Here is a 23,740-nt window from a genome sequence, read left to right as displayed (position 1 = left end):
CAGAAGTATATACACTCTCAAAAAAAAAAACAAAAAAACAAACAAATAATATTTTGTTGTAATAAATTTTCCCCTAATAATAAGCATGAAATTTTGGGTCTATCTTAATTTCTTGAAAAGGTAAAAAAATCTCCATTAAGCCTTACAAGGAGCACAACAAGAGTAGTAACGTGTCAAAATTTGGGGTCTCTATTTAAAAATAAAAAATAAAATAAAATAAAAATGTTAACGTTGGAAAGTCCAACAAACTTTGGTAGAGAAAGGGACTGTACAATGCAGGTCGTAAATATGGTTGAAATGCTATTTTCAATTAAAAGTTTTGATGGAGTTAATATATGCATGCAGGCAGTTCAAGTGCTTGTCTATAGTAGTGACCAAAAGATGTGTCATTTTCGTATGAAACGACTGATGAAAATAAAAGCCTTTGTTCCTTAGTGGACCACTTAATTTTTTTCCTCAATCCCACAACCAAATTAAAGGACCTGCATGCCTTATATGGACATTCATTTCCTCTTCACTTTCTTTAATTTGTGGTTTATGTTTCATCTCTTGTTTTCTCCACTCTCATTTGTCTTGGTTAAATGAACCCAAAATAGTATTCATATGGCCGAGAAAATGAGGGTGGTTGGTATATAACTGTTAGTTGATTAGGTTAGTGTGTTTCGCTAGTTGATAACATTAACTGATTGTAGAAAAGCAATTAGTTAATAACTGATTACATACAAAATGACTTTTTCAAAAAGCTAATCGAAAAAGTTACTTTGAACAACTTTTTAAATTTTAACATTTTAGAGCAATAAGTTGTTATAAAAAGCTAATTAATCAAACATTCATATTGATTGTTTAACCAAATCAAACAACTAATAATGATTAAATAAACCAAAATTAACTGATAAACTAACTATTTTACCAAACATGGCCAATATATATTTTTTAAATCATTGGGCTAGCCTTAATATGAGCCTTACTAGCACAAATGGATCCGGCTTGAATTGAGTTTTAGGATAACCCGCCCAGTTGACATCTCTAGGTGAATGAATTCATGAAGCAATTATGAGAAATTATTGTTCATGAAGCAAAGTTCTTTCTGTTTCTGAGACCATAAACATTACAAAATCTACTATAAATCTATAATAAAGGCCCACAAATATCTTGAACAGATATCTTAACAAAATGATCTATCTCTTGGCCCAACCAAAAAAATTAATTGATGCAAATTGTTTTTTGTCTGATTTGCAGAGGACTTGTAATTTTCCAGAATGGAATTCAAGTTACAAGATCATTCTGCACTTTACAGATCAAGAGGGAGGATGGTATATTTAGCACGGGAGGTACAACGTTACCCGTTTAATCATAGCATATGGCAGTGTTAGTCTCCAATCTTTCTGTTTACGGCTTAGTGGCCTACCTTTAGCAGAAGGATTGCGGTTTTCCTTGACATCAACCAACTTCCACACACAGCTTCCCGAGTCTGCATCAATGGACTCCAGGAAGAATATCTTGTTCGTTTCAGGGGCTCGAGATTCTTCATCTTCCACAAAGCTCACTCTCATGGGCATGTGTTTGAACCGGTTCAAGTCATCAGGCACTTTGAGTAGCCGATCTGCCCCAGGAGATGACACCTTGCAAAAACAGAAAAAGCAAAAACAGTGGCGCTTCAAAGATCAAGACTTTTTTACGTTATACTTGTTACAAGATTAACTAGTGTCCAGGTAGTAACGTGAAATGTTCAGAACCAGATATTTACCTCAAGAGCCAAATCCTCCGGAAATTCTCCCATTGCCCCTGCTTCATCTAATCTTTTCTTATATTGGTGGCTGAAATGTTCTATTTCATCCATGCTTGGACAGCCATATCTGATGAAATATAAAATATCAGACCCTTATGAACTGATACAGAAGATCACATAATATATTATACTATACATACTAACAAACAGAAATGCTTTCAGCACACTCCAAGCCACTTGCTCTATAAATTTGATTATGTTAGATTGGCACCTAAAGGGGATAACTTAGGGAAAAGTTTCAAAAGTGAACTGATCCAAGAATTTTGATGGTTTATTTAGTCGTATATATTGACTGCTATAATGAATTAATGTGTAGGAGATCCAATGCAAATACATAATTCAATACAAGATTCTCTATGTGTTGGGTGGAGGCCGGTAAAGGGCCAAGTCCAGCAATTGGTGACTAAGGGGATTGTTGGGCAGATGCCGGTGAAGGGCCAAGTTTAGCACCCTGCCACTCAAAAATGTGGCGGTGTATAAGGAAATAAAGTTGCACCTTCGCTGTGAGCTATAGCTTTTGGCATAGTGGTAAGCACTGGGTTCCTAAAATAAGTGGTATCAGAGCCATGTCACAGAAGTCCAGCACCCAATCTCTCGAAAATGTGGCAGTGTATAAGGAAATAAAGTTGCGCCTTCGCTGTGAGATATAGCTTTTGGCGTAGTGGTAAGCGTTTGGTTCCTAACACTATGATCACAGAAGGACTTTATAGATACTGATTTTAGTAGTAACCATGGAATCAGTAAATGCAAGGATTTATTTGGCATGTCAATGGGAAAAGATGCCAAATAATACTTGCATTTAATGGCTGTTCTAGATATTTCCCTAGAAGATAAGACCTTAATCAAGAAGAGGATCAGAATATATATGAAGAACAATGGCGGTATTGTGTTCATGACTGTAAAAGCGTAAAGGAAGGAAAATCAGGAACATACTCAAGGAGGAAGCAGTATAAAAAAGAGCTGGAAAAATGCTTCTTTTGCCTTACACTTCAAGAACTAAGTCCTAACTGTAGGCCAATCCCCCCAACCGTAAAGATCTAATTAGTTGGATTCTAAGTGCAATAAATACTTACGGCCTTTCGCACTTACTCATTTGTAAGTTTGTCCAGTCTCACATAGATGTATCCTCGAGGAGAAGTTTTGAAAGCATAGAGCTCCATGTCAACAGTATGTTCCTTTAGTACCTCATGAGCTATGGACAATGCCTGCTCACCCCATGAACAATTTCGGAATACAACGCCACCACCATCACCTCCATCTCCAATCTGAAAGTTTGATCATCTTCACACTCATATTCACATATAAAATATCAAGTTGGGTAATCCCAGCCAAGTTAGCTAAGGATACAAACTTATAACCACAAGATTACGAGTTCGAATCTCAATCTTTTTAGTTTGAGCTAACACCTAGGCTGATTTACCTCCTTCGCCGGCTAGGGCCAGGGTTTACCCAGTGCATACCCTTGGATAGTGACTGTGGTTTCCTCGTCACCCCAAAAAAAATATCAAGCTTGAAAAATGTTGAACAGATAACTGGTACGAAATTTATATACCTCAGGCTCAACTTCCTCCTCTTCTTCCCATGAATCAATTGGCTCCACCTCCTCACTTGTATCATCTAAATTTTCAATATAAAAGAAAACATATGATTATAAAAATGGATACAGATCCATCAACCAGAACAAGATTGCATTTTTCTTAGCATTTAGAGAAGTGGTTTCTGAATATAACTCCACAGAAAAGCAGAAAGTTTTCAAAAACAAGAAACCAGAAGCAATCGCCACAGAGACAAAATACCAAACGCATGGTGGACAAAGAACAACATAATTCACAAGGAAAGCTTTACACTATACAGAGAAACAAGGAGGACTAACAGTTGATTAGGTGGTTTCCATTGCTCGATCGGTGGTCAATATCTTCTTCTTCGGAAGGTGTAGTGCTCAAATACCTGAGGGCTAAAGACGAAGCAAACCCCTGAGTGGGTTCTCTGCCATTGCATAGCTGCAGGAGGCGTGGTTTTGGCGGTAGTGTGGCGGGAAAACGATGTGGACGACGAGAAAGAGGCGGAGATGAAGAAAAGGAGAAATTTTGAAATCGGGTTTTCAACAAAGAGCTAATTCTGCTTCTCATTTTGTCTTTAAAGGAGAAAGCATCCAACGGACCGCGGCGGTGGAGGCATTCTCGGGAATAAAGTTCTAGCGGTTTCAACTTTGAATTTAAACTATGCTGTGGGCATTTGGGCCGAGTGTGTTAGGCTGGTCGGGTCGGGTCGGAAACGTCGAATTATGCTGTGGAACCGTGTCTACTTGTAAAGTGGACACGGTTTTAAAATTGTTCGTAATTATGAATATATATATATAGTCATATAATTATAAATATAGAGTTGTGAATATAATTATAAATATATAGTTCTGTAATTATGAATATAGAGATTCAATAATTGTAATAATGAAAATGTATTGTGCGCTCGGGCCAAAACAATCTTTTTGGTCATGTTTTTTTTTTTTAAATTCCGTTTTCCGTTTCTACCGTTAACTTAAAAAAAAAAAAACAAAAAATCCATTGTTTCGAATGTACATAAACTCATAACAGAGTACACATAATCTAACATAATATATAATACATAATACACATAAACTCTTAACATAATACACATAAAATCTGAACATAAAAAACGACATCGTTTTGGACAGAGCGCACAATACATTACACGCCATGGTGCACAATATAACGATTACTTGAAATGGTGGTTGGCCTTGAGACCAAGTCAAGGACTCAAAGCCCACGCAGTGGGCCACATGACTAATTCAATGACCATCAATTTAGGCCCTGAGACAGGCTTTGAGGCGTGAATGGTTAGCTGCCTCAGGCCGGCTCCGGAGGCCAGCTCTGAATCGTCTTCTTAGATCGGGCTGCCTATCTTTCAGATAATGTTTTTTTTTTTTTGTTTGAATTACCTATCTTAGATCCCGAATCATCATTCTTGAACGGTTTTCGATATCTCCATCACTTAATAATGTTTTTTATTCTTTTGTAATAACCTCTAGCTAGCCTCTTACTACCTTACTCTTGTCTTCTTAGCTTAATAGCAAAAATAAAATATATTAGGAATATTCTCTAGACTAAGGTTTTGGATGTATATATGTAGCCTATGTAAGATATCTCTTATATTTTGTTAGGTGACTTTTGGCTAATGAAATATTAAGAGCTTTTTCTCTATTATATTCCATTTAGCTAGCTTGGTACGGGGTCTTAATCCTTCATCCTTCTTTAATACACTCTTGTATTAGCATCTTGGATATTCAATTGTAATACAATCTTGCGTTACTAGTTTGGATACATATTCATTTGTGAACTGATCGAACCAGCTAACAATGGTTGATGGATGCATTGGGCTATTCTGATCTTGTTATGATAACACTCCAAATAACCTTTCTACCTCTTTAAAGAATTATATTATATTGTGATGATCTAGAGGTTTTCCACATCAATTATTATTTGGGCAAATTATGCTCTGGAGACAGTTCCAAAACTGTTCATAATTATGAATATATAGTTCAAAAATTATGAACATAGAATTGTAAATATAATTATAAACATATAGTTCTGTATTATGAATATAGAGATTCAATAATTGTGAATATGAAGTTCAAAAATTATGAATATATAGTTTTATAATTATGAACATCTAGTTCAGTAATTATGAACATAGAATTCTGTAATTGTGAATATAGAATTCAATAATTATGAATATGAAATTCAAAAATTATGAATATATATGTTTATAATTATGAATATATAGTTCAGTAATTATGAACATATAACCGTGTCCACCTTGAAGGTGGGCACAGTTCCAAGCATAACAATTGTATTAATTATTAGCCCCTTCAACGCATCAACTGTACTACCAAATCAAACATAAAACTTAGCTTAAAAACCCCACTAGCATCATTCCAAACCAAGGTGTCCCCATTTAGACTACAACAGACTAACTACAAAGCTAGGCTATAGAAATTACATTCATTTACTCATCGTCACTTTTGACCTCTTTTTCTTTCTTTCTTTCTTTCTTTGCGTTTCACGTATACAAATTACACGTAGAATAGAGCAACATCTCCGACCAACTATTACAAGTGGGAAAAGAGATTAAAATGAAATTAAGAAAAGCAATAGGAATATGACCAGAAATTACACATTCCAATCGAAGAAAAATAAAAAAAGAAAAAAAGAAATACATACACAGCTATATATGGCTAGAGAGTAGAGACACTTTCGTCGCGGGGGAGCTGAGGAGAAGTTGTTAGTATTAGAGTAAGTTAATGTGTACTAATTCCCAGGTCGTATTAGCTGTTCACATCTCGTAGCTTGTTCCAGCTGCATAAGATGGCTCCTAATGCTATACTCTTCTACCTGCTTTAACCCAATAATAATAATAATAATAATATGATTAAACGAAAACGCAAAGAACAATCCAAAAAACACACACAGTTCTTGTAAAACTGAAAATGCAGCACCATTTACATCAAATTATGTCAACAATGATCACAAATTAAAGTTTATGCTAGTTGAGGAACCAGAACCAGGATTAAAGAGTGATTAAACTAACAATTCACATTTTGAATTAACGAGGTGAATAAATGCACAAAGTCAATGGGAACACGATATTATGATAGGCTGTTTGTTGTCACAGGAGATATTCATGCACAATTACCTGCAAAGCTGCTGTAGAAGCCAATAGTGCTTCACATTCATCAAGCATGGCTCTCTCTTGTGCTGCCACATCAGCAAGTTCAGAAACAAGGTTGTTTGTTCCCTCCACCTGGATTGTGCAGGTCATAAAATGTAAAGTTCAGAAGCAGATAGATTCATTTGTGACATTGTCTCAACAAAATTGCACAAAAAACATCATCATATATGGGACTGGAGGAAAAATAGCAGGAAACCAAATTCTCTACAATCTTCTCGCTTTACTGTATACTTACGTTGAAGGAAATGCCAGTCTGTGTCCTCTTTTTGGTTAACAGTTTGTCCACTTAACTTTTTCTATCTTAATGGAAGGATCCCTGATGAATCTTTTAGTTATATCAGTGACTACAATAAGGGAAATTTGTACTTAAATCTCCTAAGATTTTCTAAACTGTGAGGTCCTTAGGTTGAAAATATTTGCAAGTCAAACCCTTCTCATAATCTCCCAATAATCAAGACAGTACTTTAAGGTACAGCATTTCCATATATACAATAAAGAAATAGTTTGGAAATAGCAGCTTGGAAGCAGAGCGCAGGAAATACTCATTAGGATAAGATAAAGAAGAATCTATCAAAAAGAAAATCCAACAACACCCATACATGGTAATCAAACCAAGCTACTCAGCACATGAACTTCACTAAAAGCTCACTTAAGATTTGTAAAAGGTAATCATATAAATCTTGAGCATAGTTTTCAATGTAGGCACTAAATATTAACTGTGAGTCAAAAGTTCAAAACTTGAAGTTACAAAAAGGCATCTATTCATCTTATCTCTGCTGATTTCTCTGTTTTTTTTGTTTTTTTTTTTTTTTTTTTTTTTTTTTTCTATCCTGAACACAATGGATGCCAGGCCAGTTGATTTTTTTTTTTTTTTTTAACTATTTCGGTATTTCCCATTCTTCCTGCCAAACCCCAAATCAAATCCTTTTTCTACCCTTCCTCAAGTCAACCTTCCTCTACTTACTCTATTTCTATGTATCACATATCCACATACATTTGGGATGGGAAAAAAATAGTTGTTAGAATATCAAGTTTTCAACACAGCGGAGAGGCATGAAAACATCACATTTGAGATAGAAAGGAATGAACGAAACTCACTTGTGAAAGTACTGAACAAATAGAGGATCCCATTGCCTGCATCATATCAAGAGCTGAACAAACGGCCACCTTTACAGTTTCAATATCTCCCTATATAAAGCAGATAAAGTCAATAGATACCTTTATCTTTAAAGCAAAAATCTCTAAGACTCTTCATCGAATGACATACCCTTGCCCCTCCTGTGATGGGAAGGCGTAGAGTGCATGCCTGAAGATCTTGAATGGCCTGCAACAATGAACTAGTATGGTCCCTTTCAATTGAAGCCCATTCGTCAAGGTAGGAGAGCTGAGTCAGTCATGTTTGCAGTGAAGAATTTGGAAAACAGTAGCAGTCAGACAATATTAATAACACATGAAAAAAACAGAAATGGGAGTAAAACCTTTTCAGATCAAGCAATTAACAAGGACAACGTATTATCATTGCCATATAGTTATAGCACTGATGATTTACAGAAGTATATTCTCCCACAACCACTCATCCAACCAATTGTTAGAAATTTCCAGAGGTCAAGAAAAGTTAAATTGGGGATTTGTAGCAGAAAACCTCCTTTTGGAAAAACATTCAGAAAAAGGTTCTAGGATAATAGTTGATTACAGTTTATCTTCAGAGCAACTGATTTTAGAGGTACACACCATCTCTATCATTATGGGATTAAAAACATTAGTAATTTCAAAATTCTTGATGAACAAAGAAAAATCCTTATGGAAAACAAGCAATTGTAACTCTCCTGTAAACAGTAACTCTGCTGAAAAGTTACAGCAAATAGACCACAAGCTCATGTCCCATTCCCAGATTTTATTCCTCTATTGCAGAAAACTTCACTGAAGTTCCATCAAAACATGTAGCAACAAGATATCAAGCAACAGGAATGAAAAATCTATATTCCTTTCCTACAGACCATTACTGAAGAACATCTTTCTGTATGAATTAAAATTCACAGCGTTCTATGTTCTAGCAAGCGGATAACTGCAATCATTACAGATTTAAATAATTTTCTGAAGCTCTTTTTGTTAAATAACTATCTATACTGATTAACAGCACACTGATTTCATTTCCTGACACCTCTTTTGCAACCTTAAGATCTTGCATTAGCTGGAAAAGAAGATTCAATATAATTCACAGGCCTCTTCATAATCTTGAATTGTATTATTCATATACACACTGGTATGAACTGCATAATTTACTCATTCTTTGCTAATCTCAATAACATACCAATTTACTTAAAAGTTTCACTGGAGGAAAAATATTTCTACAGAAATGCTTACCTGTTCATTCAGAACTGAATAAAGTTTCAACTTCAGTCTCAACTGTTGAAATTCAACTCTCTTCTTGATTACTGAACCCCACAGCTCTGAAGTAGATCTCCACACATTGTGCAACATTTTCTGCACCATTATTGTGAATTAGCAGAAGTTCCAATAAAATAAAGAAACGGTTACAGGCTTACAGCATGCCAAAAAGCATCCAAACATTAAAATGGGAACCTTCTACCAAAGAAAACTGAAAGGGAAAAAAATGGGAGAAAAGGGCAAACAAGCTTATCTACAAACATGATTGTCAAGCAAAGCCCATGTTCTACATGTATATACTTGAAAAGCTTATAAAAACTATTCCTTTCTCAGAATTATTTATATCTTAATTCTTACTTGAAAACTCTTTCTCATTTGGTTTTAGTAATCAGGAAGGCTGCTGAATAAAGGTCCAAAAGGGAAAAATTAATACTGGTCAGACTACATTACAGAGGACTGCTAAAATTTGATATTAGTTAGTTCTTAAACGTCTACTATTTTATAGTCTGGTCTAGAAAAAGGTAAAACCATACTAAAAGAAAAAAGAATGAGGTTTAGATGATTAGTGCACAAAGAAAACAGAAATTCAAAGCTTAAGTTTCACAAAGATTTGAAGCAAACCTTGGCTTTAACTTTCTGTGAATGCAGCACGGCTTCTACTAGGGCATTAGCATATCGCCATTGGAAATGTCTATTATATAATAGCCTAAGCTGATGGGCATCTTCTATGTGATATGCAGCCTTCTTCCCCTTAATATCTGTAATAAAACTGAGGACTGAAGTAGAGGTCTTGGTTTGTCTAGATGGACTTGATGGCCTTACCCGGGAAGGACTAGGTGCTCTTGATGAAGCACTACTTACAGCCCTCGTTGGGGATGGACTGATACCTCTAGAGGAAGATAGCGTTGATACTTTATTTGGTGATGCAGGACGAGATCCAGGAGCCAATAAAGGGCGTGATCTAGCTGAAGGACTAAGTAATCCTGTTCTTTCCTTTTGTTTCAACAGTGAATTATCATCAAGTGAATGAAGCCTAAAGCTCCCTTGCCGACTCTCATCAGCTGATATTTGGGATAGCAGGTCACTGGAAGATTTTTGCAGTGGTTTGGTCACTCCATCCAAGGAGTATCTTCTGAGTGAAGGTGGTCCTGATCCTGAGGGAAGTGGTATCGTTCTGCTATTCTTATTACTCAGATCAGTACTTCTGTTCAATGCATTGGAGGATGACACTTTTCCACCTGTTCTACTCGGCCACCTGTGCTGATCCAGAACCCGAGAATTTGAAGTATCAACAACAGGTTTAGAATTTTCAGTGTGATCAGCAGAATTCTTTCCCTTAAGGGGACTCCTCTTCCTCTCTGGTGTGGGCTTTCGTGAAGCAGGTGGGGCTTCACTCTGCTTATGCACCCCATTGGATGAAGGCCTCAAAGTGCGATCTGAAAGAGACTGAGAAACCGGTTTTCCTCTCTTACTAATAGGGAGAGAAAATGTATCAGACTGAAAAGATACACTCAGGCTCCTCATTGTTGATGGCCATAAAGCTTCTGGCAAACGATTTCCGATTAGCTTCCGGGATGCTAATAGAAATGCAGTAGAAGATGTGTCCTCCAATGGAGTTGACGGTGACGGCGGCGTCGATGGCCGTTTCCTTTCAACCGACACGGCTCTCTTCTGCGATGAAACTGTAGAGGAAGAGGTTCCTGTTCGTCGAACATTTGGGGAAGGGGTACGCCTAGGAGTGGGGGATTTGTACCTAGAACTAATTTCTCTGGTTTGAGAACGGCGAGTGGCGATTCCATTATTCATGTCGGCCGGAAACAATGGTGGTTGTGGGATCTCCGCTGCTGAAAAGCTTGTTTGGTGCCTGCTGTGGTTCATACACATCCATCCAAACTGTCCAAATTAGACCACATTGGTGCCCTCTCTTTCACACAATAATTAACCACATTTCTGACAGACTTTCACAAAAACCCCCACATTAATCTGATTATAATTCCCACCAATTGCTCTCTTAAAGAAGACTCCTTTTTCTGGAATAAATCTGCCACAAAATTAACAGCTAAAAGTGAGATACTACAGATAAGAAAAGACTAAGGTATTAGTAAAAAAGGAAAAGATGATCAAAAGAAAACATCTTTACAGATACCCAGATCTGAAGACGGATGAACAGGGTACTGGTGGGATTCTGGGAACAAATCAATGCCAATGGGTATTCTCTACAAATCAAGAGTATAGCAAAAACAGGCAGATCAGAGCCAAGAAAAGCTCAATAAGTGACTACTCTCCAGTCTCCACATACACCCAGTTGTATTTTATGAACAAAAATGTACATTCCCAGTGATAACAAAGGGATTCACAAGTCCAAAACCTTCCCAATCAAGATGAGTCGAAATGGGGAAGAGTTAAAGAGGGAAAAACAAGTGACGTGTAGAACAACAAATCAAAAAAGGTACAGTGAGTTTAAGTCTTTAAAGAGTTTTACTCCCTACATGGCTACATATATATTGTCTTCTTTCCAAACCTTTTTTCTTTTTGACTCATCCCAAACTTTGTCTCTCTCCTTCTCACGAGAGTGCCATGGTCAGCTGGACACACAAGCACTCACTGTCCCTCTGTCTCTCCCACATCCAACTCCTTTTCATGAAAGGGAGTTCATTCAAACTTAAAATTACAAAACTACCCCCTCTCTCTTTCTTCTTCAACCCTAAAAGGTTCCCGCACCCTGACTCGACGTGAAAGGAGGTAAATCACGATAACTGCCAGTATGATCTGCTCACTGTCACTGGCGAGTTTCGAACTTTATCTCTTCTCCTAAATACTACCTACAAAACCACTAAGCTAAGTCTGTGCCCCTCTTTACCTACAGGCCTCTCAGCTCAATAAAACTATTACAATAAGAAAATACTACTTCTACAATTCTACTCTCAACTTTTATTCCCTCTCACAAAATATTAATGTTGACATTTTTTTTTTAAGAACAACTAATTAGCTATTGTCACGCCAGAAAGTAAAAATGAGAGCGTACAAGAACTCATTACAATAATCTTTTTTTCTGCTTGTCACCATTAACCCCTGTCCGGCGTTTAATCATAGTTAATTCCCAAGAGAATTCAAAAGCGCAATCATATTTGTTTGTTTTCGCGGAAAATTTTAAAAAGAGATTCCAAAAATAAATATAAAATTAGCAGCAAATAATGCATACAGTTAAAGGAAACAACAAAGGGAGGACCACGTGGAAGTAAAAGATCATTGTCCATCCCCATGAACTTACGGTATAATAAATGCACAAATACACATACTTATTTACTCATATACTATATATATATATATATATACCTTACAGAGAAAATCCAAATAAAATATATTATTATGTTGACTATTTATAATTTTTTAAACTAGATTTAACGACAAAAATCGATGAAATAGCTGATCTTTTCGCTTATCGGTAACGGGAATATTTTGGAATCATATGAATAACACATGAATTAATGCCAGGTTTTGCTCCAAGGTTGGGAACATGTGCAGTAATCATTCATGGTCTTCAGAAACAACAACCGGTAATTAATTTTTTTATTTAATTTTGCCAAATACTTAGAAAATCTAACAGTGGAGAACTTTTTTTTTGAAAAATTTCCAAAAACACATAATCATTAATTACCAAAAGAGCAAAAGTAACTATATGAACAGGTTCAGTAATGTTTTGAATAAAACTGACGTTCCGAAATCATAGCGATCGAAAATCTAGCCAAAATAATTTTCGAATATTTTACTTTTTCTGTAAAATAAATTCCAAAAATTTTCTATCCATTACTTTAATCGTCTCATCTTCAAAGCACATGTTTGTGTTAATCGCAGTGATAAACAGTAGAAATTAAAATTTGTAAGCAACAGGAGAAAATTAAAGCCTAACCAGTAATGAGAACACAAAATCGTCGGAGCCGGAAAGCAATTCCCCGGCGATCGGATGGCGGCGAGGGAGTCTATATAGTACAAATAAGCGTATCGCGTGTATGAGAATTGAGCAAGGCGAAAGAGGGAGGCGGGGATGAAGATATCGACGACTTGGTTGTTTTCGCGCCACCTTCGTCGTCAGTTGCTATAGCAAGTTACCAAGGACCAAGTCGTAAATAATGAATAGTTAAGGGTCTTCTAGATTATTATGACCAAACCGTCCTCGGGAATTTGGCTAATCCACGTTGGTGGGCTCTGGATGGGTAGTTATAATCAGTTATTTCTTTGACTTCTGAGATTTTTAGTTGTGCTAGACTATATTCTAAATCTTATAAATTCACCCTCACAATATTAAGTATATCAATATAATTTCGAGACTTAACATAAAAATATAAATTTCTACGTGTAAAGAGTTCATCCCAAATCCAAACACCCAATGCCGTTGTCGTTGGAAGCAAGTTTTAAATAAAGATTCTCATCTACTAAACTAATATCCGAATATCCTAAGGGTACTCGATCTAGAGAAATACTATAATGCATGTGTATATTAACTCCAAAGTCTTCTATTTATGAACTTAATCCATCCTTTTATAAACTTTTAAAAATTTTATTTAACATTTTTAGAGAATTTGTCTTTAAAAGGCAAATAGTATTCAATTTATTTTTAAAAATAGTCATTAAAAATCTAATGATATTCAAAAAGTTACACACTCTTTCATATTAGGATTTTTGCAAACATTTTCCTCTCAAATATAAATAGTTAAAATTCATGTTTCAAATCTCAAAGTTTTAAACTCTATATATTGTTTTCTCCATATTTATACACAAATTTATTTAAGGTCTATAAAAATATATATGATATATTATAAAATTTTGTAAAATATATGATCCATATATTATAAAAGTTTGTAAGAAAACTATAAACAATTAGTATCAAAGAAAATTTGTAATGGTGTATTCAATTTAGGGATTTAATGAATTTTATAGACTTTTTAGATTTTTTTTTAAAAAAAAGTTAATAAAAGTTTATAATAATGAGCAAATTTCACTTTTTAGTCCACTATTGCAAAAATCGGTATAGGCGCCCGCCTAGGTCCTAGACGTCCCTAGACCGTGACGATTTCTCCCTAGGCACCCCTAGACCATGGCGATTTCCCCCTAGGCGCCCGCCTAAGCGACTGGCCGCCTAGTCCCTCTCCTAGCGCTTAACTCGGCCAACTTGGCTGCCTAGCGTCTAACTTAGCATAGTTAACTCGTCCATTTCAGTCAAGTTAACCCGATTAGCTCAGCCTTGCTAATTTTTTTTCATTATATATATATATATATATATATATATATATATATATATGTGTGTGTGTGTGTGTGTGTGTGTGTGTGTGTGTGTGTGTGTGTGTGTGTGTGTGTGTGTGTATACACACAGTCTCACACACACACACACACACACACACACACACACACATATATATATATATATATATATATATATATATATATATATATATATATATATATATATATATATATATATAATATGACATATATACACCCGTAGACTAGTTTGATACTTTGAATCTTTGGATGATGGAAGTATTTGAGTATTTTTAATTTTTAATATTGTTTTGATGAATTGATGTTATGACTTATGAATTATCATTATTTCATTTATTTGGATATGTTATTTGATTGAATGTTGAAAACGGCCTCATTAAAATTGTCAAACTGAAGTCTACCAATATTTTTTTGGTGCCCGCCTAGCGCCACCTAGATTCCGCCTAGGTCGTCTAGGCGCTAAGCGCTGCCCGAACTCCCGCCTAGCGCCTACTGCAACCATGCTTTTTACCATCAACTATTATGGTATCGTTACATTTATTCCAACTTTTTTAATTTTGTAACATTACATGCTTGACTTTCCTTGCTTGGCATAATTACCCCTCATCATTTTAAAATTTTGTCATTCTACCATTTTATTTTTATTTTTATTTTTTGAAAGCAAACCAAATGGAATTTAATTAATAAATAAGGTGTTCAATACAATCAGGGGAGGGGGAGGGGGGGGAGAGTAGACTCCCCACCTTCATATCAGATTAAGAGCCAACTGCTTTTGCTAAAGTATAAGCAAGCTGGTTTGTTGATCGCCGAACGAAACAAACAGAACAAGAACTAATCCAATTGATGAGTCTATCACATTCGCTAAGAGCGAGGCTTACATACGATAGAACTATATCATTCTATAGGTGCATAATTGTTCATATTCATACCCTACGACCGGAAGGACCAAATTTGCTAAGAAAGTCATAGTCGTGGACTAATTCTACAAGTTTTAAAAGTCATGGATCAAAGTTGTTAGTGACACTATAGTTGTGGGACCAAAAGTGCAAAAAAACTCCCAAAAAAAACTATACATTTTAGGAAAAATGGTCAAATAAACCCTTAAACTTTAGCTTAAAAGTCAATTAGGCCCTTAAACTTGTTAAAGGTGCAATTACACCCATCAACAATTCATTTAGGTGCAATGAAGCCCAAAATCAGGTTAATGACCTGCTATCACAGGTCATTAGAGTTCAAGCCACCTTCCGACGAATTTTTCGACAAAAAAAAAAAAATGACATTCTCCGTGACCGGCGACCGTTTGTCGATCGCTGGTCACTTTTTTTTTGTCGGAAATTTCGTCGGTCACTTTTTTCCTGCCGGAAAATTCGTCAGAAGGTGGCCTGAACCCTAATGACCTATGATAACAGGTCGTTAACCTGATTTTGAACTTCATTGCACCTAAATGAATTGTTGATGGGTGTAATTGCACCTTTAAAAAGTTTATGGGCCTAATTGACTTCTAAGTAAAGTTCGAGGGCCTATTTGACCATTTTCCCTACATTTTATTCTATTTGATGATAATTCAGGTAAAATTTTGTTGGGGCCACTATTGCAATACTAACAACAAACCTTGTTACCCACTTTCCATCATATCAATAAAACATCCTACATGCCCGCATGGGTAGCTCAACTGGTCATAGAGGTGAAACTTTGGAATAATGACCAGGGATTGAGTCTCACCAGCAGCAGTGTGGGAGCAACCTCTCAAAGTGAGGGGGGCTCCTTGTGCGCAGTGAGCACCGATCTAACCTCTATGGTTCATGTTCGGTAGAGTCACCATGATTTACATCCTCCTAAATGCTCTGTCGGGCCGGGGTGTAGGGACCCTTAGGATTGGGGTTCAGCCTTTGGAATAATAAAACCTCCTACACTTACCATACTTGTGGAGCCTCTCCTAACATCCATCGTATCATTCCTATTCAATTAGTACGAGCCTCTCCTAACATCCATCGTATCATTCCTATTCAATTAGTACGTCCACACGCTATCACTTATTCACTTACACTATCTATACTAAATTCTCAGTTGACATGTCAATTTTTACAGCATTTTATTCTTCTTTAAAAAAAAAACAAAAAACAAAAAAAAACAAAAATAGATGTATTTCAAAAATTGCAAAATCTAACACTATTAGTTTTTTTTTTTTTTTTTTTAAATAAAGTTAAATGTTTTTTTTTTTAGTATTGACCCTGTTTGGTAAAATAGTTAGCATATTAGTCAATTTTACCTTGTTTGACCACTATTAAGTGTTTGAATTGGTTAAACAACCAATATGAGTGTTTGATTAATTAGCTTTTAATTTGTAACAACTTATTGTTCCAAAACACTAAAATTCAAAAAACTGCTCAAAGTAGATTTTTTGATCAGTTTTTTGATAAAGTCATTTTGTATGTAATTAGCTATCAGCTAACGGCTAATTTATCAAACATCTTTCAACAATAAGCTCATGCTATCAACTAGTCAAAACCACTAACCCAATCAGCTAACAGCTATCAGCTAATATCTATTTACCAAACACCACATTATATTTTATTTTGATAGTAAATTCAAATTGGATAAATGTTGAATTATAAATATGATAATATGATAGTATGTAGAATTAAGAGTAAATTACCAAAATAGTTCCTCGACTATTGCAAAACTACCAATTTAATCCTAGACAATTTTTCTTACCTAATTAAGTTCCTGACTTTGAAAATGTTAACCGTTTTGGTCCTCCGTTAAATCAGGGGTTAGAAGTTTGTTAAATGGGAGGGTATTAATGGAATTTAGCATGAAGCTCTGCCCTAATTACTTCAATCGCTGGATTCTCATTCCTCCTCCGAACAGGGGTTAGACCAGAGTAGTCTTCCTTTCAATTTCCACCAAGGATTCCCATTCCTCCTCCGAAATCACAACCATCAGCGTCGCTTCACATGGAGGATTGCAATTGATTTCTGGAGGTGAATTGCCAAACAGAGATGACAAATTCCCCTTCTAGCGTTCGCCGCTCGACCTCCACCTTGCGACGCAATTTCTGGAAATAAATCACTATCTAGCAGAAAATCTTCAAACTGACCACCGATCTGAGCTCCTCCGACGTGCAACGATGACCGACAACCCTTGTTCTCCCAGCTCAGTAGCATATTGACGGCGAAGCAGCAAGATCCGGCGACCTTGAGTTCTGCCCTGGCGGCTACATCGGTGAACTCCAGTAGCGGCGATGATCTCCGGTGGTGCAGTAGAAGATTGGACGAGGCTCAGCAGCTCCTCATGGCATGTAGTGGCATTCTGGCGAGGTCGGGGTCTTCACCAGCAATCAATTGGAGCCGGAAATCGGCGGCGGCTGCGGGCTCCAACAGCGGCCCCCTCAAAACCCTCTCGTAGAGGTCGCCGTCATCGCAGAGTTCGGTGACCTTGAACACTGAATATCAATCTGAGTGTTTTGATATTTATTGGGCATTAGGTTTGTCAAGCTATTTTGCTCAGGTGTTGGAATTTTAGGTTTGGGTTTAGGGTGTTGAAGAAGTTTGGAGAATGATGAATCTTCAGTCCATGGAGGATGGGGTTTGGCACAAAGGAGTTTGGCCAACAGTTGGAGGATGTTGGCGGCGCCGGTGAAGAACATGGAGAATCCCATGCGAAATTCCATTAATATCCTCCCATTTAACGGACTTCTAACCCCTTATGTAACGGATGGTCAAAATGGTTAACATTTTCAAAGTTGAGGACTTAATTGGGTAAAAAAAAAATTTGTTGAGAACGAAATTGGTAATTTTGCAATAATCGAAGGACTATTTCGGTAATAAACTCTAGAATTTTTTATTTTTTTTGGGTAATAAACTCTAGTATTAATTTCTAAAAGTATGAAAGTATTTTAAGAATACATATGACTTAAGCCACCCTCAATTAGTTTTGAGATTGCTATTTGCACAACTGCTATTTTATTTACCTATTTTTTTTTTTTTTTGAAAGTTACTGGCTCTATTACATTGTAGTATCTGTTCATATACTTTCTCAACCTACTGAAACACAAAGAACCAATAACGCCTCCACTGAGGCTTGAACTCATAATCTTCCAAATGGAAGTCCAACCCGGGTACCATTGGACCACATAGTCATGGTACCTATTATTTATTTGAAGAGAATGAAACTTTGATCTTCCCTAATTCTAAAAATTATTTATGTATTAATTTAATTAATAAATTAATTTAGTCTTAGTACTTGTGACAGTTGTGAGTGGTGAATAGTCGGTCATTTAATGTTTTGTTTATTGTGGACCGGACCCAACATTTCAATGTTATATATTATTATTTATTGCACCCATATTTACAGGGGAGATGCTTGTATTCATTATTTGTTAATTTGATGTTTGGAAGGCATGGATTAGATTAAACTCATTAATTCTCTTATTCCAGTTTTTTTTTCCCACGAATCGAAATAATAAATATATAATGTAGGAATAAAGTTCAAATTGGTCATTGAACGTAATCTGAAAATGCAATTAGGTCACTGAACGAAAAAAAAAAAGTATAATTAGACCGCTGAAGACTCTAAAAACGTACAATTAGGCCACTGAACACTCCAAATGTATGCAATTTCACTTAATAGCAGGTTACCATCAATTTTAGCAAGTTACCTGCTTACGTGGCAGCTGAGTTGACATTTTTAAATAATTTTTAATAATAATTTTTTTAAAAAAAAAAAATTAAAGCGGCCACCGCCTTCCCCCCTCCCGATGGAGACGAGGAAGAGAGGGGGTGGCCATCCTTTTTTTAATTTTTTTTAAAAAATTTATTAAAAATTATTTAAAATGTCAACTCAGCTACCACGTAAGCATGTGACCTGCTAAAATTGATGGTAACATGCTATCAGGTGAAGTTGCATACATTTGGAGTGTACAAAGTTGCATACATTTGGAGTGTACAGTGGACTAATTGCACTTTTTTTTTTTAATGGCCTAATACATTTTCAGGTTATGTTCAGTGGCCAATTTGAACCTTATTCCTATAATGTATATAAACAGCATTGTAGCATGTAATATTCAAACATCTTATATTATACTTAGGGTGTATTCAATCAAGACTTTTATGGCCCGTTTGGTTCACGGAATAGGCGGGGAATGACATAGCATTCCCAGTAATAGGCCTATTCCTTTGTTTGGTAACCATTTCTATTACCAGGAATAATATTCCTGGTAATAGCCTATTACCTCAAATAAGGTAATAGTTATTACTAGGGCCCCCTTGGTATTAGCCTATTACTGAACGCTCAGGAATAGATTTTAGAATCTATTTTCTTTTTTACCCCTTTATTTAATCTAATTTTTTTATCCTATATATAAATTTATCCTATTTCACCACCGTCGTCGCTACCACCACCATCACCGCCGCCGCCGCCACCACCACTACCACCACCATCGCCGCCGCCGCCACCACCACCACCACCATCGCCACAAACGTCGCCGCCCCCACCACTGCCACCGCCACCACCACCACTACCACCCCAGCACCACCACCGCCACCACCACCACCACCACCGCCACCATCGCCACCATCACATATTTTTATAAGGGTATTTATGTCTTTTAAAACATATTTCATTTATATTCCTTAAATCAACCAAACACTGTAATATAATTCCTAAAGTCTATTCCTTCCGCGAACCAAACAATAGAATACAATTCCTATTATATTCCTGGCATATTCCATTCTTTATGGAATAACATTCCTATTACCTCAAAATTCATTCCGTGAACCAAACGTGCTGTTATAGACTTTGAAATCCAAACCTTCAATTTTAAGATTTCAAAATTTTCTTCCTACCATCTATGAAGGTATTCCCTCTCTATTTAAATTCTATTTTTTTCTTTCTATTTAAATTTTATAAACCTTATACCTAAATTCAATAAATTATTTTTTCTTCGCTATCCTATATTTTCTTCATACTTAAACTCTATCAATTTTTTCTCTCTCCTAAAATTTACAATCTTCCTCTAAAAATTTAAAATAATATTATTTTTACTTCATTATTGCTTGTATATTTTGATGTTTTATTTTTCTCAATGTTGCAAAAATCGCGCCTAGGCGCTAGGCGCCATTGCGCCGCCACGAAGAAGGCCGAAATCGGCCATCTCCGCGGCCGGCCGCCTAGCCGGCTGAACCGGCGCTTTTAATTTTTTTTTTTTTTTTTTTTTTGAAAATGTCGAAAAACTTTCGGAAGGCATAACTTTTGACTCGGTTGTCCGATTTGGACAATTTTTTTTTTCAAATCGCGTATTTTTTCGAGATCTATACACCGCAAACCGCCTAATTTCTCAAAAAAAATGCTTCTTTAGCTCTTAATTTTAGTTTTTTATGTATTTAGATAGTTTAAACAATATTTTGAACACTTTTACAACCACTTTCGTAAATAGTTTCTAAGAAATAACTATGGAAACCTTATGTTTTATTACTAAATTTTAAAAAAATTTAATTTTTAATTTTATTTTTAATTAAAAAAATAAAAAATAATAATAATAAAATAAAAAATAAAAAATCGGCGCCTAGCGTGTTTTGCAACATTGATTTTTCTACGAACTTTTTATCCCTAACTTCTAAACCTTCTCTATGAATCTCCCTAACTTCTAAATTAAACTTTCTTTATGAACTTTTTCTCCTTAAATATATGCATGAACAAAGCAAAATTTTCATCTATTACCGCGAAATTTTACTATATGTTTCATAATATTCATATAAATACTTGTATATTTTGATTTTTATTCTTTTTATGCTTATATTTTCAATATTTTTTTAATAACAGGCTACTACGAATAGCGAACTACCATACTGTTCGCAACATCAAATTGGGGCTGCAAACAGTAGCACATTGTTGTTGTTCGCAGTCCCAAATTGCTATTGCAAATAATATCTCTTTACTTTATGCCTAGCAGTATATCAAGTATAATTTATTATATATATTATTATTATTTTTATTTTATGCAACTAGTAATTATATTTTTAAATGTTTTATTTGAACAATTCTATTACAATTAATTTTAGTGTTCAATATTGTTATGAATTTCTTATGAAATATTTTTTTTATGCTTATTAATACTATATAAGTAATTTAGCATATAAGTCGCCTCACCATACTATGGATAAAAATAATAATGTTGATGTTGGTGAAAACTACATAATAAGAAGAATTTTATGATATATTATAACATGCTTTGTAAGAAAATTATAAATGATAATAATCGAAATCATTTAAAGTTTGTAAGGATGTATTCAATTTATAATTTCAATGATTTTTGTAGAATTTTTTTTAATAAAAAAGTTGATAAAAGTTTAAGAATTATACTTTTATAGATTTTCTTACAAAGTTTTAAAAGGTTTTCAACAACTCTATGAAAATCAATAAACGTTTATTAAAATCTATCATTTTAAAAGTCTACAAATGTTATAATACAACCCCTTAGACTCTTTAAAAGTTTTTAAAAGTATACTGACATTCGATTCAGACTTTTATAGAGTCTTCAAAAGTCTACTGGTCATTCAAAAACTTATTAACTTTCATAAACACTATCAGCGTAGGATTGTTGTAGATTTTTTCCACTAATATAAATAGATGAAATCCAACTCTCCAACACCAAACTTTTCAATTCTCTCTACAAACTTTTTTCCACTATTTGAACCGGACAAACTTTTCATTGATTCCTATCAAATTTTATAGTGCATTTCAAACCTCTCAAAAATACCTATATACTTTTTATTTTTATCTCTTTATTTTCATACATATTTATTAAAAAAAAATCATAACAAAAATTTATTACGAAAAATAATTATTTGATGTTGTTGTCAGCCAAATTTGCTGCGAATAGCAACAGAAATCTTCAACGGCAACCAACAACTTGGTCGCAACAGAATTGACCTAAATTTTTTAACTCAAAATTTTTATATAATTAACATAATTTTATGTAATTGTATGTCCATTAATGGTGAATATATGTATTTTTGTTAAGTTGAATTTTTTGAGAGATTCTCATTTGTTTTATAATAATTATAATTATAAATGGGAGATTTTCATCAAGATGAATATTTTAATTTCTATTTTTTTCATTCTAGACATTTTGATAAGTATATTACTCAATATTAGTTGTTTCATTAGTTCAAGAAATATTTTATTAGTTATATTTAGTAAAAATTGATTATATTTTTTTTTTATGTATAATACACTCTATTTTTATGACAATCAATATTTTTTTTTTTTTGCAATGCATTAATTTATTTATGATTTATAAAAATATATTTTTGTAAGAAAATTATAAATAATGTATTAATAGAAGTTATGGAATGTTTGTAAGGGTGTATTCAATTCAATTTAGAGTTTTAGTGATTTTTGTAGACTATTTAATATGAAAAAGTTTTTAAAAGTATATAAATGTTTGTCCTACGGATTTTTATAAATTCGCACAAAGTTAATAAAAGTTTAAAAGATTTTAGAAAAGTCTAGAAAGATTCTACAAAAGTTATTTAAAATCCATCACTTTAAAAGTCTTTGAAAATCTATAAAAGTCTTGATTGAAAATACAATATTTTTAATATATTAAAGGTTTACTTTTAATGTATTAAAAGTTTATTTTCAGGTAATATACAAAAAATGAACATTAGCAAAATAAACATGAATTACATTAAAAATAAACGTTCAGGGCGTGCCAATGACCTTGTAGTCTAGTGGCACTAAGTTGCTCTCCCATATAGGAGGTTGTGGGTTTGAGCTTAAATGGAGGCAGTGCTTCAGTAACATGAACACTAAAATATGCAATTTTAAGAATTTTTCAGGTTTGCACATATAATACTAACATTATGCAAATTTAGTATTAACATTTTGCAGATTTAATATTAAAAGATTTTATTTACAAAAATGCGAAAATAAATTGCGCTTATAGTTTCGATTTTAGAGTTTATGACTGCGTTTTTTGTTTTATTTGGTTTAGTGGTTCACTTTTTACTGCTTAGCATCTAGATTTTAAGATTTAGATTTATAGCTTTTTCATTGATTTTATAAAATTTATCATGTTTGCATATTTAGTTGTTAAAGATTGCATATTTTTTTAAAAAAAGATTGCATATTTTTTTTTAAAAAAAGATTGCATATTCAAGTGTTCAAGTTTACATAGTAAAGTTGATAATAATTACGAAAGTTCCATCGTGTTTTTTTTTTTTTTAAAATCTGATAAAAACCATCAATTTTTTACAAATGTAAGATTGAGATTTGTTCTTAATTTTCTCCTGAGAGTGTGTTCTAATGAGATCCAAAGCCTATATATATATATATATATATATATATATATATATATATATATATATATATATATATACACACTCAAGAGGAGGGAACTAGCAAGAACTTGAAAGATCTAACGGATTTGAAGTAATTAGAGAAAAAAAAATATAGTGACGTTTTTGTAAATAACTAAAACTACAAAATGCGAAAACACTATATAGTGCAACTTTCAACACTATAGAGTGTAAT

The 23,740-nt window shown here is 34.3% G+C and overlaps 1 protein-coding gene and 1 pseudogene across 2 annotated transcripts; both read right to left on the bottom strand.

The window, feature by feature from the left end:
* Nucleotides 1–1,187: 1,187 nt before the first annotated feature.
* Nucleotides 1,188–4,021, bottom strand: LOC109173178. Of its 2 annotated transcripts, none has more exons than XM_019322456.1 (5): nucleotides 3,663–4,021; nucleotides 3,342–3,406; nucleotides 2,879–3,054; nucleotides 1,748–1,841; nucleotides 1,188–1,622 (listed from the first exon to the last, which is right to left on the bottom strand). In XM_019322456.1, exons 1-5 carry the CDS (start codon nucleotides 3,916–3,918, stop codon nucleotides 1,320–1,322), a joined length of 894 nt encoding a protein of 297 aa, XP_019178001.1. In that variant the 5' UTR covers nucleotides 3,919–4,021; the 3' UTR covers nucleotides 1,188–1,319. The 2 variants fall into 2 exon arrangements, with proteins under 2 accessions (XP_019178001.1, XP_019178000.1); XM_019322455.1 differs by having other exon boundaries at nucleotides 1,748–1,856; nucleotides 3,663–4,020.
* Nucleotides 4,022–5,794: 1,773 nt separating this feature from the next.
* On the bottom strand, nucleotides 5,795–11,610 carry LOC109173228 (annotated as a pseudogene).
* Nucleotides 11,611–23,740: the final 12,130 nt, after the last annotated feature.

The sequence above is a fragment of the Ipomoea nil genome, unplaced genomic scaffold (assembly GCF_001879475.1).
Source record: "Ipomoea nil cultivar Tokyo-kokei standard unplaced genomic scaffold, Asagao_1.1 scaffold0465, whole genome shotgun sequence".
Classification (NCBI taxonomy): Eukaryota; Viridiplantae; Streptophyta; class Magnoliopsida; order Solanales; family Convolvulaceae; genus Ipomoea; species Ipomoea nil.
This window is presented reverse-complemented; position numbering and strand designations above follow the sequence as displayed.

Bases quoted from the DNA above. Each gene is read 5' to 3' on its own strand.
- LOC109173178 (XM_019322455.1), bottom strand. From the start codon at position 3,918: ATGAGAAGCAGAATTAGCTCTTTGTTGAAAACCCGATTTCAAAATTTC. The intron at 3,407-3,662 runs GTTAGTCCTCCT...TTGAAAATTTAG, and splicing joins TGGAAACCACCTAATCAACT to ATGATACAAGTGAGGAGGTG. The intron at 1,623-1,747 runs GTAAATATCTGG...TGTTTTTGCAAG, and splicing joins CGGAGGATTTGGCTCTTGAG to GTGTCATCTCCTGGGGCAGA.